General features: G+C 35.9%; 2 protein-coding genes across 2 annotated transcripts; one reads left to right on the top strand and one right to left on the bottom strand.

Moving 5' to 3' along the window:
* The first annotated feature begins 4,395 nt into the window (after nt 1-4,395).
* On the top strand, nt 4,396-6,761 carry LOC147394997 (protein PHYTOCHROME KINASE SUBSTRATE 1-like). The gene has a single exon (XM_086454868.1). It carries the CDS (start codon nt 4,782-4,784, stop codon nt 6,261-6,263), a length of 1,482 nt encoding a protein of 493 aa, XP_086310994.1. The 5' UTR covers nt 4,396-4,781; the 3' UTR covers nt 6,264-6,761.
* A 5,502-nt stretch (nt 6,762-12,263) lies between these two features.
* LOC147394996 (sphinganine C4-monooxygenase 1-like) lies at nt 12,264-15,669 on the bottom strand. Its single transcript, XM_086454106.1, has 2 exons — nt 15,130-15,669; nt 12,264-13,020 (listed from the first exon to the last, which is right to left on the bottom strand). Exons 1-2 carry the CDS (start codon nt 15,358-15,360, stop codon nt 12,466-12,468), a joined length of 786 nt encoding a protein of 261 aa, XP_086310232.1. The 5' UTR covers nt 15,361-15,669; the 3' UTR covers nt 12,264-12,465.
* Nucleotides 15,670-18,966: the final 3,297 nt, after the last annotated feature.

Below are 18,966 nucleotides of genomic sequence, written 5' to 3'. Positions count from 1 at the left end.
CCAAACGTCTCTGCTTAACTGGCAGCCAAAGAAGAGATGGTTGATGTTTTCCCTGTCAGTATTGCAGAATATACATGTAGAACAATCAACTATGTTTCTGTTTCTTAGCCAATCTTTGGTTTTCAACGCATTGTTAAGGGCTAGCCAAAGAAAGAATTTGTGTCTTGGGGCAGCAATTCTACCTATGAGTAGGCTGGTCCATGCGGGTTGATAATCATCAGCGTAGCAGCATTCAAAGGCACTCTTGATAGAGAAAGTACCGTTGGTAGTGCCAGTCCACACTACTGAATCAGAACCTTCATTCCTTAAGCTTATTTGCTGTAGTTCGTGTAAATTAAATGCCCTCAAAGATGTAGCTAGTCTTGTTTGCTGATACCGTTGGTAGTGTTGACGCCATTGCCCATTGTCTATCAAAGCTGAAACCATAGCTTCACTGTGCATAGTTGAGTCATACCTTAACTCTTGCGGGAACCATTGGAAGAGAATACCTTGGTGGTGCCAAGGTTCATGCCACAAGGAGGTGTCGTTGCCATTAGCAATGGAGTGTTTAATAATGGAGGAGGCTAGGAATCTAGCTTTAAGAATCTTACGCCATGCCCAAGATGCTTCCCTCGGACACTCCATGGTCCAAAAGTGCTTTGTCCTCACCTTGAATTTTTGTATCCACTTGACCCATAGGTTATCCTTGTTAGCTGCTATCATCCAAACTAATCTTAAAATGGCTGATTGGTTCCATTGCTTCATGTCTTTAAGCCCGAGCCCTCCTTCTTTTGTGGGCTTACACACTCTCTGCCAACTAACACAGTGCATTGCTGAAATCTTGTTAGTCCCAGCCCAAAGAAATTTAGCACACATCGAGTTTACTTTCTTGGTTATCTTGGTGGGGATGATGAAGGTACTGGACCAGTAGATATGGATGCTGTTGAGCATAGATCTGATCAACTCCACTCTCCCCGCAAACGATAAGAATCTTCCTTTCCAAGACTTGATTCTAGCACCCAATTTATCCAATATAGGCTCACAATCTTGGCTTCGAAGTCTCGAAGAGATGAGGGGCAGCCCCAGGTACTTGACAGGCAGGCTGCCTTCGGAACACTGAAGGTTAGCCTTGATAGAAGCTTTTAATTGCCCATGCACAGTGATCACCACCACCATCGTCGTCAATCGCCACTATTTGTGTCCTACTCTCCCTCTCTTCATATTCATCTCTTTTTTGAAATTTGTGAGAGATTGAATCAATATAGATTAGGTTTTAGGATTTTTTTTTCAATTTATCTTATTTCTTTGATTTTTTTTGCATTTAATCATGAAGGAAGATGGAAAAATTACTAATAAAACCTCAAAAACATCGATTTAGATCGAAGGAGTCGGAGATTTTTGACAGGTTTGTTCTATAGAATCAAACCGAACTTGTTTTAAAAAATTTGGTAAGTACGTGCCAAATATTACCAAACCGATTTGTTAAGTGCGTACTAAGCATTACAAAATTGATTCAGTGGGTACCTACAAAATATTACTTTCTCATATGAATGACTTCAACTTGATTAAAGGTGTTAGGGTACGAAAAACAAGTAAAATCAAAATTTAAAACCCTCCTTGAAATCTTTCTGGATGCAAAGAAAAAGATATTAGTTTAGTAGGTATAGGGGCGAAACGAGAATTTTGCCCATGTGGGGGGCAATTAAGTGTTAAAAAAAATTTGTGGGGATAAATAAGAGTAAAGAGAAAAAAAACAATAATTGTGGAGGCAATTAAGAGTAGAATTTTTTTTTTTTTTTTGGTAGGGGCAATAGTGGCATAGAATCTCATTTAATTAAGTGTGTGTTTTGAGAATTAAATAACGTTTATTTTCAAAAATTAAAATTAATCTCCTTTGCAAGTAATAAATTTAAGAAGAAATGACTCATTTTAAACTCCAATATTTACTTTATATGAAATTTGAATAACTTTATCTAATATATGTTAATTTCAAAATATAGGAAAATCTTCAATCATGTATAATATAAAAATAAATCACAATAAATCGATTGCGGGTACTTTGGAGAGTATTTTTTGAAAAAAAGTTACATATGGCAATTTCAAGACAACTTAGCCAAGCACTCGAATCACGAGACAATACAGTTGAGTGTCTGAATTAACAGAGGGGGAAGAAAGGTCGGTCATTATTTTCAACCAACTCCGAGGGTTTATAATTTAAATTTGGGAATCTTTGAAAATAAAGAGTTACTGCATTTGCAAAAATCAAGAAAAACCCCAAATCGAATGGAACCCACTTAAACGGAAATCAAGGAAGGAAACCCCTACAAATATAAAAGGACAAGAAATTAAAAGGTATGCAATTTTTCCTAACTAAAGGGGGAAACTATTTTTCTTATACTAAATCCTGACTTGGACGTCGGAGATGTGTTATTACAGGCACACCTAGACGTACAAGGATTATAAATCAAAAGGCATCATCATAGATCTCAAGGCAGAGCAAATTTTTGCTTCTACAGGTACCTTCAGCTATTATCGGTTTGGTTCCATATTAGACCTGACTTTAATCGGTTCCAATTATAAAAAGAGAATTCAGTTTTAGTTCCGATTAAATGGGTACCGATTGACACCCCAACGTTGGCGGACTTGGGCCTTAATGTTTTGTTGGGCTGGACATTACCTTCCCAAGATCCAATTCATGCTTATAACCCTAAAAAGCAATGTGACAATTAAGCTTTAGTAGATAATAAAACTAAACATGATTTGAAGTTTGAAACATAGTTTTAAAACTCGTCCAGTCAAGTTGATTTGGTTGGATTTTGAGTTGATTTGACCCCAAAAATAACTTGTTGAGTCAACTTGTTTAATCATCAACTCAAATAAAAATATATTAAATTTATAATATATTTAATATATTTTTATTTGATTCATCCTAGTCAACTCGTGAGTTGCTGACTTAAAAGATATTCGAGTTGAGTCAAGTTTTCGAGTTTTAGAACTATGATTTGAGCTTTAATGCACTTAAAACATGCTTTCTTAGTTTACTAATAAATTCCTTTTGGAGTATGAGTTTGGTCTTCTACTTTTATCTTTTAATCAGAATTTGGTTCCCTATTTTACTATCCATTATCCTAAAACCCGGATTTTGACCATTGCTTTGATTTTAGAGGACCAATATTTGATCAAATGTTTATGATCCTTTGATCAAGTTGATTTTGACCTTTACAAATCTGATCAAATGGTGAATCGTTGACTTTTCTCTCGATATCTTAGAATGGGCACAACGATAACAAGAAGTTCGGACACCCCCCCCCCCCCCCCCATTATTAAAAAAAAAAAAAAATAATGTCATATTTGCCCTATTTGATGAATAATATCCTTGGGGGACACTAGGATTTATTGCGATTCTCACATTTTTGATGTGGAGGTGTGCATATAACCATAGATGATTTTAACTCATATCTCGAGGAAACACATCTATGACTATCTCATTCCTAATTCAAAACATCTAACCCAATAATGACTTTCCTAAAAAAAAAAATTGATTTATTTATTTTTTTTTTTTTTCATTTCTATTTTATACGAGGGTGTCCAATCAGAAGAATTTCTGATTTCTTAATCAAGATGTCTACATCTCGAGGTGACTCGTGTCCAAGCTAAGATTAATGTAAATATTTGCTATCTAGTACTTTTAATACTATATATTACATTCTATGTATGAATGATTGATCATCATCCCTTAACATAAGGGGATTTTGAGATAGATGACATGCTCCTTGATCATAGTTTTCCATGAGATTAATACAAAATGACTGAAATGCCCTTGTCTTCAACCAATTGCCTATTTTATTTTTTTCCCCTTTAATTTCAAATCTTCAACTTCTAAGGTAAATTATTTTTAACCTACTCAATTTCACCGACACCATTGATTTTTCTTCTTTAAATCCCATCGTATTCTACCTCCCCAACTCCCAAAAATCCGGATCTTGTTCTCGAAATTTGAAGGTTGATAGAGATAGAATCCTTAAGATTAAAGATAAGGGCAAAAAAAAGTTACCATAAATGTTGAAAAAATGATGTTTTATCTAATTTTCACCAAAACCAAGTGAGGTACCTCAAAATTACCATAATTATAAATTTCATGTAAAATAATAAAACTCTTAGGGTTTTTATTTATGTTAGATAGTATTTAAGTAAGTAGTTGTATGTTGTAAGGTTCATTTTCAAATAATAAATATTTTAATTTTTTTTAAGTTAGAAAACTATTACAAATAAATAATATTTTATTTATTCCATCAAATTATTGTGAAAAGAAAGCTATAAATTTATTCTCCATGTATGTGGACCCACCCATTTAGCATGATGTACTCACCCCTCAAGTCTTCTTATAGGCCTTGGAAACCCAGTAATCTCAAACCCCTCTCAATTCAAACTTCTTCTTCCTCTCAAATCTTTCTAGTTTTAGATTTTCTCTCTCTAAGTTTCAAAAACACTAATTTCTGTTCTTCTCTTTTTGGTTCTTTCCAAGTAAAGGGATTTGATTTTGTTAGTCTTTCAAGCTTATTATAACTAAATTCCTTCCCTTGGGGGGTCTTCTTTTCTTGGCCTATTATACATACATGTTGTCTCTCTCTCTCATCTTTCTCTAAGTATATAGTTGAATTCCTACTGTTGGGTTTTTTTCATCTTATATTTTTACAAAGATTTGGTTCTTGTAGTCTTTCAATCCTCTCAAAAACAAATTTTTTCTCTTGGGGTCTTCTTCATTTTGTTTCTATCTTGTTGGGTTTTGTTGTTTAAACACCATGGCTACAATCACATTAACACCAACCTGCAATGCAAACATCTTGTCCTATGAAAACAACAATACCCATGTCCGTGACGCCTCATTTTCTTCGTATCTCAGCAATAACGAAGAAAATTTCGTACTAAAACTCACGGAATCAACACTTAAACCATCTTTCACCACTAGAACACCTCAAGAGCATCCTTACCAAATACGTCTAGGAAGAAAGAAGACTGAAGATGGAGAAATATGTGTTTTTGGTGCGGAGAAGTACTTCAATAGTGGAGTAGACGAGAAGCCTAGAATTTCTGAGAATAATGGAAGTATGCACCAGCCTAAGAAAGATCCGAGGATCGATGTAAATCAGATGAAATCAAGAAGTAAACCGGGGACTCCGAGTACTTGTTCGGAAGTAAGTTGGAATAGCCAAACTGCATTACTGCCAAGTCTTTTGAGAAACCCATCTGTAAGTCGACGAATCAAGGCAAATGGTAAAGGATTTTTTGCGACGTTTGGTTGCAAATGCATTTGTGCTGATAAGAAATCTGTTGGTATGGATGAGAATGTTGAGGAGAACAAAATCTCAAGAAACTATAAGACAAATGATGATCTTGGAGAGGTTCATGGAAGAACAATCACCAAAGTACCAATCGAAATTCAACAAGACCCAATTAGTTTGCTTGATTTGAAGCAGACCCGATTGCAGTCCGGGTTGAAAGAACAGATTCTAGGCCAAAAATTGGGTAAGGCGGCCCTTGGGTTACAAAGGGAAGATTGTTTTACCTTCCCAATTTCGAACTCTGAGTTGGGAAATTTGACCGTTAGGTTCGAAAAAGCGAAGCAAGACGAAGATAAGGAGCGAAAATCGTTGGAGGTATTTGGGTCACCTGTATTGGACAAAGAGGACATAGCTATAAGCATTGAAAGGAGGTTAAACATGTTGAATTGGGATTCCAAACCAAGAACCAAGGACGTAGGGAGTGGTGGAATGAACGATGATATCGATAGTGATTCGAGTTCGGACTTATTTGAGATCAAGAGCCTTACAAGCAATGTACATCCATCGTTTAGCCGTCAGGTATCTGGTGGCTTATCAAGCTGTATGAGCCCTTATGAGCCAAGTGAAGCAAGCATTGAGTGGAGTGTCGTCACTGCTAGTGCGGCTAATTTCTCGGTGGCTTCAGATAACGATGAACAGAAAGCACTAACGATAGTTACAAATCCCACAAAGACCATGACTACTAAGGCCAAGACTACAATGGTCAAGGAGGTGCCAAGACGTCGTCCTAGTATGTTATCAGGTTGTAGGAGTCACAAAGCGGTGAATGTGGTTGGGGAAGCATACATTATGTCTGAGAAAGCCAATTCTGACCCACGAAGGGGACACAAGTTGGGTTCCTTAACTCCTATGGCAAGGTTTAAAGCTGAGACTAAGGTGACAGATTTTGAATCTTCACGTGTGCAACCCGCTTTTGCCACACATTCTGTTTACTTGCACTAGTTCATGGTTATTTGGCACTAAGACACTCATGTAATGGTTACTCATGTTTATCTTTTAAGGAGGAAAATTTAAGTGTTATGAGGGGTGATCAAGTCATTATTTTCTTCTTCTTTGTTCGGGTTATAGTTTCTAGCTTTCTCATCTATAATCCCTCCTTCGTTGTAGCTTACTCTGTCGAAGAAGTGGTGGACTTTCAATTCTTAATCTGTAGAAGGGTTGTTTTGTAGTTGATTATGTAATTTTCTTTTTCATGTTATGTAAAGTATTTTCTGTTACATATAATATGATGGAGATCTCAACTTGTCATATGTGATGAACAGAGAGAGCTTTAGACCCATATATTAGACGATGTCTTCTAAAGGCTGAACACCTCAAAAGAACAACTAAAGCAACTAGAGGTTGAAGCCAATTTGCAAGATAAATTGGACCCATTTTGGGTTTAGTAACAAAACTCCATGACCACTCGTCCCACCCATCTCTCCTTTTGCTTCTTCGGACCCTTTGTCCTCTTGTGTTGAAGACTGAAAACTAGAGATGCTTTGTGTGCTTTTGGAGATCATCTATTTGGTTTTGTCACCAACAAGAAAATGTGTAGAATCATCCATGTCTATCTTTATAAACTCAAATTATTCCAATCTTTGCTTTCTATTGCTGGTCTACAAGGCTACAAATAAATATCTTAGTGGATATGTTTCTTTGTGAATCTAAATTTGATAGCCTTGCTTCAAAAAGTGACACAAATTAGATTATTTGAGCTTCCATCCTTGTGGCATTTGGTACAGATTCTAGATTATGATGGTACATTTAGTTTGGATTATAAAAGGGATTCTCCCATAATCAAAATCAGAAATTCGCTAAAATAAGAAACGAGGCAGGAACCATTTCTTGAATTTTGTGCTAAAGTGACATTTTTTTTTACTAGTACATATAATATTTCACATCACAACCGTTGAAACATAGTCAAAAAATTAGATTTAGATTTTAGATTCTAAAAATCAATTTTTATAACCTGGTTCTAAAATTTAACAATCCAAACCAAAAGCCCCATATAATCAAGTGTTTGGATGCAAGGATTCCGCAGGCTCTTCAAAAGGTTCTTAATATGTTATCATGAGACGATTGAGACATGGCTTTGGATAGAATTGAATACTGCCGACCCCAAATATTTAAAGATTAGGCACAAAGAATGACGGGTGATGGTAACAAGGCAGGCATATTTGGATGACAAATGTACAATGGGGCCATAGAACGGAGAGGTGGCGAAGATGACACGTTTTCCATGTCCATAGGTCGATACTTCACCTTCCTATCTAATTCAATGGTGGGTGGAAGTTTTCTCAGCTATTATTTTGAAGTGGAGAGCTGTTGAGAGAGAGGAATGTCTTTTGGAATGGCGAGCTCAACTTGTGACAATTACACTTATCTGTTTGTGACTGATGTGGGGTTGCTCTTATTCATTTCTGTGGATCCCATAGGCCCTATAATCATGCCAAAGCAATCTAGTAAACAATGCCCATTTCATATTTAAGCCAAATCAAATCAAATAGTAGTTGATATGTGTCTTAAAAATGACCATTATATTGGCTTGGGTCCTATTTGACATAACTTTGTGTTCAACTGAAGTGTTTCTATGGAGTCGTTTCTATATGAATTTCGATTGTGACATGGATTGCTTGGTGACAATGTTGACGAACCCCTTTTTCGGATTCAGAAGCACTTTCAAAAGCTGTGAGATAGTTCGTTTGGCATTCTAGAATCTAGATTGTGTGAAGGTAAATACGTGATGAAAGGGTGAACGTTAAAAGTAATTCATTGCATCCTGATCATTAACTTTTAAAAATGGCACATTTCCAAAACAAAATCCCATAGTTCTTGTTACATTTGAGTTCTTGGAAAAGTAAGAAACCCATAATTCTCAAAAGAGAGGGACATGTTCCTGCCAAAATCCCAAAACTTTGAACCAACTGGTCTTCTGATGCCTTTTGGATTTTAACTTTCGTGGGAATCTAAAAGCGAAAAGTGCCCCTTAGTCATGCTTTTTTACTCTTGAAAGTACTTTTGATGGATGAGGATACAAAAAAGTGTCCCAAACACTGACCACATACACCTTATTGTTAGGCAACTTTCACCATTTGAATAATGCTGAAGTGACCTCAAGATTCACATTGCACATACTGATGTGAAAGTGTAACCACCTTGTTCTTCAGATGCCTTTTGGATTTTAACTTTCGTGGGAATCTAAAAGCCAAAAGTGCCCCTTATACATGCTTTTTTACTCGTGAAAGTACTTTTAATGGGTGAGAATCTAAAAAAATTCTCTCCCAAACTCTGACCAAATACACCGCATTGTTAGGCAACTTTCACCATTGAATAATGCTGATTGGAGGACATCTATGGTTCCCATACACTTTCACGTCAGGATGTGCGATGTGAGGTCCAATCTTGAGCTCACTCCAGCACTACTGTCGTGAACCTTTAAGCCATATCTCTCAATCAAAGGTGAAAGAATCTTAACATGTATAAGCTTCTCCTCTTTTTTGTTGGGTTACAAAGATCTAGACCAAAGTTAGAATGAACTATACAATATTTCTAACAAGGTTAGGATGTGATGTGAATGGTGTTTATCACATTAATATCATCGCGAATCAAACTTGACCATTATTAAATTTGGGTAAGATTTATCCAAAAGAGATTCACACCTATCTTCCATCACTCTCAACTATAAATCCTTTAGTGGCCAGCTGTTCTTGGAAAATTTTGTATATAAAAGAACCTTAAATATAGAGGGAAGCGGCCATGTGAACGATGGGTACAGAGTGAATAATGACAAGAGAAGGCAGATGAAGAAATAAATGCAAAGAAATGATAGACCCATCACATATAATCTAAGAGATAAAAATGGTACAAAAACGAAAACTATAGGTTAAGAAATAGTAAAATTAAGACAGACAGTGAGGGTGGTTGCTATCATGGACCATCTGAGAGAGGAGGCCATTGATGTTTCAAACTATATCTTGTGGAAGCAAATCATCTGTAGTTGCTATCATGGACCACCTGAGAGAGGAGGCCATTGATGTTTCACACTATATCTTGTGGAGACTTAAGTATCAATGCAAGTTAAAGAAGAAAGAATGATTGATAGATAAAGGTTCAAGAAAGCAGCAGTAGAGATGATGATTTGGAAGATCTCCCTATCATTATTTGATCCCAACATTCTTCATGAGCCAAACAACTATGAAGGGTATGGTGGTCACTCATGAAAATTGACTGTTTGAATTCCTAACCATAGATCTTTCTTTGTTCTTTTTGTTGTACAAGAAAAGAAAATTTATGGAAAAAATAGTTTTTCCAGTAAAATGTGATTTGGAATTATGATTGTGCACTTTCACTCCCCAACCACTCCCCCACCAAAAAAATTAAAAATTAAAAATTAAAAAATAAATTGATTCTCAATCAGGATGGCAAAATACTAAGAGCAACTCCAATGGGACTCCCCATAATCACTACGCATTTCATTATAGTCATTTTGAATATTCAAGGGATATGCACTCCAACTGTGCTATCCAAAATGGCTCTCCATAAACCTACAACCAACGGTCATCTTCATTTGTTGCCCAAAAGTAGAAAGAACGAATCTCACTCTCTTCTTTTGCCTATCGAAAAAAGTCTCTCTAAAATATTGAGAAATTGACAGCCAGATGCAGAGTGCGTTGAAGTCTCTTTAGTGCTCTCCGGATCTCCAAAATGGCAATTGGGAGGGGATGCAGAGCCCGAGCCCGAGCCCGAGCCCGAGTGCGTTGGAGTTGCTCTAAGGACCCAAAACTATACATAAACTCTCTTCTTCAAATTTTCCTACGTGCAATCAAACATCAACCCACATTTTTCAACGAAATTAATTTCCTGAGAATACATTTTCTCTGCAATCATACATATCCTTTAGGGTTTTGGAGATTATGACAGTGGTTTTCATGGGCCAAAACCTATCTTGAAGCTACGAGAAGAGAAGCAACTCTGGGACATGGGAAATGCACTTCTTGTTGAGGATTTCAAATGTATGGATGTTGAGATGGATTTAAAAAGAAGTACCATCAAAGGAATCTTATGATAACACCGATGGAAGGTAAATAAAATACATAAATTACGATTAAAACTAAATTAAAAAAACATAAATAAATAAACAAAAATGATTAAGGTTTCTGCAGGGCAACAGAGATGTATAATGACACTAGTGAAGAGGTCCTTTGGTATGAGCTAAAGGCCATAACAGACAAGTAAAACTGAAAATGACATGGTTTGAAATATAGTTGAATGGTGAAATAGATTTCTTTTTCTCTGGCGTTGACCCCAATTCTTAACATAAAGCCATAGCTGATGATGACGACGACGATGATGATGCATCGTTTAGGGTCCACTGGTTATCTTCTAAGCATGTGATATATTTTTTTTACTAGTACAAGCAAAGCTTCACTGAAAAAATGAAGATGGTGCATTATACAAATCCTAGTGAGTGAGAGTCACTATGAATCTAAAGAAAATAAATAAAGAAATACCGCACTTAATTTCCCTTTAAAGCATTCCATCTAAATACAAAATCATCAAATTGATTCCTTAAAACCCTAAATACTGAAGATCAATAAGGTTTAGTCTCCAAAATTATAGCAACCAGTGCCCCCTCCATACTAATATTGTTGTTCCTTTCCTTCCACATGGACCATCACACATCAAATGGGGGAAGGAAAATCCTACGCAGACACCCTTTGTGGGAGAACTTTCACATACCAGCCTCTAAAGAGATCATTTGTCGCATTTGAGACCATCCATTGCATGCCAAAGCTCAAGAATAAATCCATTTAAACTGTCTAAGCAAACATGTAATATATATCAAATTGCCCACCAATTCATCTGTACATATTAGGGATAGCAAAGCCTAGCCTATCAAAAGTCAAATTGAGTTGCACAAACCTACCTCAAAGGGAATGTCAGTGCAAACTCCCATACCATATGAGTAAAATAGTACTTTTGGATTCAAATAATTGTCCCATGGTCAACTATGCAAACTCTCTCTCCTTAACATAAATAACCACGCAGCCATGTTCAACTCCAAGTGTATCAAGCCAGGACCCCATCTCAATTTGGAAACATCGGTTTATTTCCATACCATCAGGTGGAACTTGTGGGAGTTATCCTCGCCTCCTCACAAGAAATCTCTAAATTCTATTCTACAACCAACTGGCTTCCAAAGAGCATGCTATTATATATTCTGCACCTTTCCAATGCCATTAAATCTGATATACAAATTAATGGGCAGTCCTAAAATAGCTACAGAAATCTCAGAAGACATCTCAAGTACCTTAATTGATCATGACAGGCCTTTGTGAATATAATTCTCACCAAGAAATAATTGAACCATTATCCACAAACTGGACTTTCTTAATCACTCTCCTCTCCACAGCCCTGCCAACACCACTCTACTAGAGTTTCTAACACAATTATAAGAAAATGGTGAAACATGATTTCCTTGCCTAAGTCCCCATATCACACAATCCTCGAAGATATGGTCCATGAGAGGACTAGCCTAAACCTGGGTAGTATGGATTGACGTGTACAACGTGTATACAGCATATCATGTAATGTAGGTAGTATGGGGACCTAGGACCAGGCTCTATCTAAATAAAAACTACACAAATCCTTCTGAATTGACAAGATAGGTCTTCTAACGCCCACACGTAGCGTGACATTCTTCCATCAAGGTCCTACAAAATTAGAGTTTTTACTTGGTCAGGTCATTCGTCTATGAGTGTCGTCTATGGGCCAAATATTCTACTCTGTCAAGCTATCTAGAAACAAATGCAAAACTTATCATGTCTTCACTCTAAAAATCATAGAAATCAGTTGTGCTGTCAATGGGATGAAAATACATACACCACACTACATGATGGTCGTCTTAATCTGTAAAGCCAACCACCTACCTGGAATTATGATTAATTCAACACTGTCAAATAGTGTTAAAATTATTATTATTATTATTTTGGAAAACAAAATATATGTTTTAGGGTCCTCTAAACTCCCAAAAAATTAATACAAACAAAGAAACTAACATAAGAGTATATACAAATGATTCAAGCGTTTTGGCCCATAAACAAAGCAAGTTCGTGAAAAACTCAGTGATACACAGTGACACAAACAAATACCCATCAGGTAATCAATCCACCTGCTTATCTTTTGTGGGACGTGCTTCTAAACCCCCACCTGCTCTCTTCTCAAGTGAATAAGGCATGTAGGTTCCAAGAATTCTATCCCAAATATTGAAGAATGGTTGCGAGAAGTTGAATTTATTTCCATAAAGCTGATGATGGACATCATGATAGGCAGTGTTGTTTCCGAAGAAGACATGGAAGAGATTCCCAGGAAGCCATAACCCGCAATGGTCGTCCACTGTTTTGATAGTAGCAAAGGAGAAGAAGAAGATGGAGGTTCGAGGCGACATACCGGAGAGGAGGAAAGATAGCACCCCACCAATAGTGTCCAAGAGAAGTCCCTCTAAAGGGTGATTGTATAGAGCTCCAAAGGCATAGGGGACAACAAGCCGATGGTGTTGAGAATGGATATGCCGGTACAAGAACTTGTTATGGTGCATGTATCTATGCATAAAATATTGCCATGTATCTAAAACCAGCATTGCAAACAAGAATTGCCTCGCTAGTACAACGAAGGAAGTTTGCGAGTCTGTGGCTGTCCCACTATCATTTCCTGTTACCTTCAAACAGACAAAAGTGCGTCATAACCAAGAATCATGCTTGCAATATTAAAATATGCATTTAATCATGAAAGTTTGAGGTGCTGTAAATCAGCAAAAGATGATATATGTATTAAATGAAGTGCCAACTTAGCTAAGTTGGTAAGAGATGTGGAGTGTTGTTCCCACGTCCTAGGTTCAAACCCCTTTGAATCCCAACTTCACCTTGCTAACCACTAACCCTTAAGAGTATTATTCACAGATATTGCCACTAGTAACATAATATCAAGAAAAGAGGCACTCAGTTATAGTTTTTTTAATAAGTGCACTCAGTTATAGTTGTAATACCATTCCATTGATCCCACTAGGAAATTTCTTTGGCCAAATTCAAAACAATCATAACCATCATATACATAGACTTCTTTCTGGACACTTTTTACATTGACTTTTAACATAGTAAGATCCATCAAATAGCACCAATCAAAAGGTAAGCCATAGTAATTTTTCAATTATAGAATTAAACTTAGTATCTATGCAATCAATACTGCACACTGCTAGGCTAGCAAATTAGTCATGGAAAGTTAGAATTTGGAAAAATAAAGCTCTAACCATCAGCATATGCAGAATTTTAAAAATAGCTTGACAGTAAGAAAAAAATACTGCTGATTAGGGAAGATGCAAAGCACAATCATATAATTGAAAATTCATCAAGTTATTCAATTTCATGCCCATATTATGTCCAAGACCAGTTAAATTGCTAGCTATTGGATGTTTTCTCTTTTAAATGTTAAAGTTTTTTTTTCTTTACTTATTTATTTATAATAATTATTATTATTATTTTTTATTTTTTGGGGTATGGGATGGAGGAAAAAAGGTGAATATTTTGGTGGTTTACCTGGAAAAAAAAATCATCACAATTTTGGTGAACTTGGAGCGATATCAAATGTGTATGACACTAAAGGATCTATAATATCCGATTTAATTTGGAAATTCAAGGTGTTAGTAGCAAAGATCATGTATTTTTTGAAACTTCTTGCCAAAAAAGTGTACGATAATGCATCAGGTTTTCAAACCTCAGCATATTAGATACCTTCTATCTGGTTCTTGCATCAACTTACGTTGCTTGCGTCCAAATGGGTTGATAAGCAAACCCATTACAAAAATAGTTAAACCATAGGGAATAGAGATTTTTTCAGGGATTTAGGGCCGCCAAAGGTAGTCAAAGTTGTAAAATGAAATATCTCAAGTTGGGATGAATGTTGAGACATTGATGGCAACGGGATCCATCTAGAGAATATTCCAGGGACTTAGGTCTGGATGCCAATTGGAGCCAAAGTTGTAAAATGAAATATTTCAAGTGAATTAGCTCCAAGGAGCTTCTACTTGACTGAATATCTTCCTTGAAAATAATCATGATTGTGAAGGTTGAGCCATCAATGGTAGCCAGACCCTCTCCCCCCACCCCCAACGAGCACGCGTGCACACACACACACACACACACACACACACACACACACAAAAAACTTAGTTTTTCTACATGTAAATAATCTCTGAAGGATACCTACAAACCATTAAGCATGAAAAATTAAATAAATGCTAATTCATCTACCATCATGGTTTCAAAACTCGTCCGAGACCTAGACGTATTGCCCGAGTTATCTTGGTATCGGGCATGGAAGAGATGGGCTGACAAGTCAACTTTTCAGACGAGGTTTAACACCCCACGTTCATTTTTCTCATTTTTGAACAAGGTGTCTCAAACGTATCAGAAAAAATCGTCCAAGACGACACGGTATCTGGCATGGACAAGACAAGACATGAAACCAAGTTTTAAAACCATGTCTACCATGGAATTCTAAATGCAATATTGGGAAATTATTGACGGTTAGCTAAATCAGAACTATAGCATGAGAAACATCACCCCACCACCTACCAACATTATATATATAATACCTACAAAATCAATCTACAACCTAATCTCTCTCTCTCTTTCCCCCCTTTTTTTCTTAAAATAGATCAGACAGTAGAAAATTAGCCAGAACAAAAAATAAAAAATCTCATTTTGATCACAATTTAGCTCATATCTCTCAATCATAAATAAACCAAACAACAGAATTTCAAGCTACGTACAGTGAACAAGAGGATAGCAACCACAGCCTGAATCATCTGTTGGAGAATAACACCTTTGAAAACAGTCCCCTTTGAAACCAGGTTCTTGATATCTTCGTCTTTCCTCGAATGCAACCGATAATTCTCAAAGGAACCCAACATCAAATACATACCCGAATACACCCAATAAACCAAAATCGGCATAAAAGTCCCCATTAATTCATCCGATATAGAAAAACCCATGGCTAACATGATATAAAAAAAAAAAACCCCAGTTCCAATGCAGAGTTAGGGTTTAAAGCTCCTAATTCAATCAAAACAACACAAAAATTTGAAGACTTAGGGTTTAAAAGATCCACCAGTTTTTGAGAAGATCTGACGGCAACTCGAACCAAAGTATCAAAAAGGAAAATCAAAATCTGAAGAAGAGAGATCTAATCGACAGATTTCAGAAATATAATCGAATTAAAAGATCAAAAAAGCCCTAATTTGACTTTAAATTGGAGTCAACGAAGGGAAAATTCGGCGCAAGTCGCAACGACATTTTCAGGAGTTGGAGAGAATCGTTGAAATCGAAGATGAGAGAGAGAGGGAGAGAAAGATGTACACGTGGATGGACAGCTATGAGCCACGTGATGGTGCGACCGGTTGGCTTGGTGTATTTTTCTGATATTTTTAGAAAGCTGCTATTGCCGCACTAACTTTACTAACGTCACACAATTATGTGCAATTCTTTGGGATTCATATAGGAATTGATGTGGCATTAGTAAAATTTGGTGCGGCAACATCATTTCTCTGTTTTTAACTGTTCAGATCAGGAATTGGTGTGGTATTAGGTAAAAGTTGGAGTGGTAATAATATCTCTCTATTTTTACTGGTTGGGATCAGTTTTCCCTTGAAACATCTTTTTAAAATATATTCCCATCACAACCCTCCATTGGACGCGAAAAACAAGTCATTTCTTGGGTCATTTATATCTACCCCTCCACATTTAGGTGAATATTTGAGATACCCATTTTCAGAATGATGATTTGCCCCTTGATCCCTGTCTTCTAGGGGTGCAACTTGATTTAATTCAAATCGAGAACCGAACCAAATTGATAGTTTTGGGATGATTTGGTACAAGTTGATTATGGATTACAAAACTGGAGAACCTATCAATTTGGTTCAATGCTCGGATCAAGTTTATATAGAACTGAGCTCTTATGTAATAAATAAATATATATGTACATAATAATTATTATGAATTATTTTAGGAGTTAGAACGTAGATTAATGATCTTTTATGAATAAACTAATGATTTTTTATGGATATATTAGTGATTTATTTTATGAAAATTTATGTTTATTATATATTTATTTTTTTCATTAAAAATATTACATACAATTTATAGAATATTGGCAACCCATAGAACCAAACCAACTTTAGTTTAGTTTGGGTTGGTTTGGTTCCAATGGAATTTAATTTGGTTTTGATTCTTATTAAGTGGAATCAACTTATGTCAGTTCTGTTCCAATTTGACCTCAAAACAAATCAAACCGAATCAAGTTGCACCCCTACTGTCTTCTTCTTTTATAGACTATCATAATATGACCTAAATGCCCTCATCTTCTGCCCAAGTCCTCACCACAAATCCTTAGTCTTGTTGAATCCCTCGATTAAATTTCTGTATGTTAATCATTCGCCCTCATAGAGATATCTTGCACTTATCCTATAGATAGTTGATTACATACATAGTAATACTAACTCGACATATCTTTGTGAGCCATGTGGCAAATAACTTTAGATCTCTCTTTCTTATTTTGGGCCCACTATTGAATCCATCTATAGATATTAAAAAAAATAGGATGATTGGAGAATTTTATAGGAAGAAATTAAGATTTTTTTTTTCCGTAATGGCCTTTTTACTAGGTCTTTCTATGGTTGTCAATAGGATTGTAAGAGATCTAATCCATTTCAATTTGATAATTTCGGGTCTGGGTTGATGTTGAATTCCGATAAGAATCAAATATACATAAATTATATTATATTATATTATATATATATATATATATATATATATATATATATATTTAAATATATAAAATTTATTTTGATTAGGTGGTCCAATTGTTATTGGATGACGGTGTAGATTTTAATATTGAAATTCAATAAGAGTTTGATCTGATACTTATTGGTTAGTTCTAATCTCTTCCTTATCAAATTAATACCAACTCGACCCAATTCAATCTGGAGCTGATTGTATTGACAGACCTAGTTTTCAAGGCTATAGCAAAAATATTAAAAGTGAATGTTTTTTAAGTAGATGTTCACGAAAGCATCCCATTGAATTGGATGTTTAAAGAAAAAAAAAATAATTAAATACCGAAAATGCTCTCCACACATGCATTAGAAGTGGATATTTTTAAGAAAATAAAGTAAAATTCCCAAAATACCCCCATACTTATCCCAATCATGCACTAGAAATTAATATATATATATATATATATATATATATATAGGGAGCGGTTCGGCAGCCCTAAAGTTTGCCAAGTTTGGTGCCAAACATTTTTTGTAAATCACTTTTGATGGGGTTAGAAGTTTGGAATAGGCTGATTTTTTGTGAGGATGATCTCTATGGTGAATAGATCATCCTCACAAAAAATCAGCTCATTTTGAAATTTCTTACCCTAGTTTACAAGTTGAAGAATCGTGGACCATCCAATTTTTGTAAATCACTTTTGATGGGGTTAGAAGTTTTGGAATAGGATGATTTTTGGTGAGGATGATCTCCTCATCATAGAGATTATCCTCACAAAAAATCAGCTCATTCCAAAGCTTCTAACCCATATTTTGAAAAATATTTGGCACCAAACTTGGCAAACTTTAGGGCTGCTGAACCGTCCCCATATATATATATATATATATATATGGGAAATGTTCAGCACCCTAAGTTTTACCACACACTTTAACAAATATTTTTTGTCCTACATGGGTTAGAAGTTTTGGAATGGGCTGATTTTTGGTGAGGGTGATCTCTATGATTAGAAGATCATCCCCCCCCCCCCCCCCCCAAAATCAGCCCATTCCGAAATGTTTAGCCCCATGTTTACACGTTGAAAAATCGTGGATCGTCCATTTTTTGTAAACCATTTTTGATGGGGTTAGAAGTTTTGGAATGAGCTGATTTTTGGTGATGATGATCTCCTCACCATAGAGATCATCCTCACCAAAAATCAACCCATTCCAAAACTTCTAACCCATGTAAGACAAAACACGTTTGTTAAAGTGTGTGGTAAAGCTTAGGGTGCTGAACGGGACCCTATATATATATAGTTTTACCACACACTTTAACAAACGCGTTTTGTCTTACATGGGTTAGAAGTTTCGGAATGAGCTGATTTTTGGTGAGGATGATCTCTATGGTGAGGAGATCATCATCACCAAAAATCAGCTCATTCCAAAACTTCTAACCCCATCAAAATTGATTTACAAAAAATGGACGGTCCACGATTTTTCAACGTGTAAACATGGGGCTAAACATTTCGGAATGGGCTGATTTTTGGGGAGGATGATCTTCTAATCATAGAGATCATCCTCACCAAAAATCAGCTCATTCCAAAACTTATAACCCATGTAGGACAAAAAACGTTTGTTAAAGTGTGTGGTAAAGCTTAGGGTGCTGAACATTTCCCTATATATATACGTTTGTTAAAGTGTGTGGTAAAACTTAGGGTGCTGAACATTTCCCTATATATATATATATATATATATATATATATATATATATATATATGGGAAATGTTCAGCACCCTAAGTTTTACCGCACACTTTAACAAACGTTTTTTGTCCTACATGGGTTAGAAGTTTTGGAATGAG

The sequence above is a fragment of the Akebia trifoliata genome, chromosome 9 (genome assembly GCF_017979445.1).
Source record: "Akebia trifoliata isolate Shusen 1 chromosome 9, ASM1797944v1, whole genome shotgun sequence".
Taxonomy (NCBI): Eukaryota; Viridiplantae; Streptophyta; class Magnoliopsida; order Ranunculales; family Lardizabalaceae; genus Akebia; species Akebia trifoliata.
Note: the sequence above shows the minus strand (reverse complement) of the source record. Positions and strands in the feature narration are given on the sequence as shown.

What these genes read in the sequence shown, in the direction of transcription:
- LOC147394997 (XM_086454868.1), top strand. Translation starts at nt 4,782, where the DNA reads ATGGCTACAATCACATTAACACCAACCTGCAATGCAAACATCTTGTCC.
- LOC147394996 (XM_086454106.1), bottom strand. Translation starts at nt 15,360, where the DNA reads ATGTTAGCCATGGGTTTTTCTATATCGGATGAATTAATGGGGACTTTT. An exon ending in TTGCTATCCTCTTGTTCACT is followed by an intron (nt 13,021 to 15,129) that starts GTACGTAGCTTG and finishes GTCTGTTTGAAG; the next exon opens with GTAACAGGAAATGATAGTGG.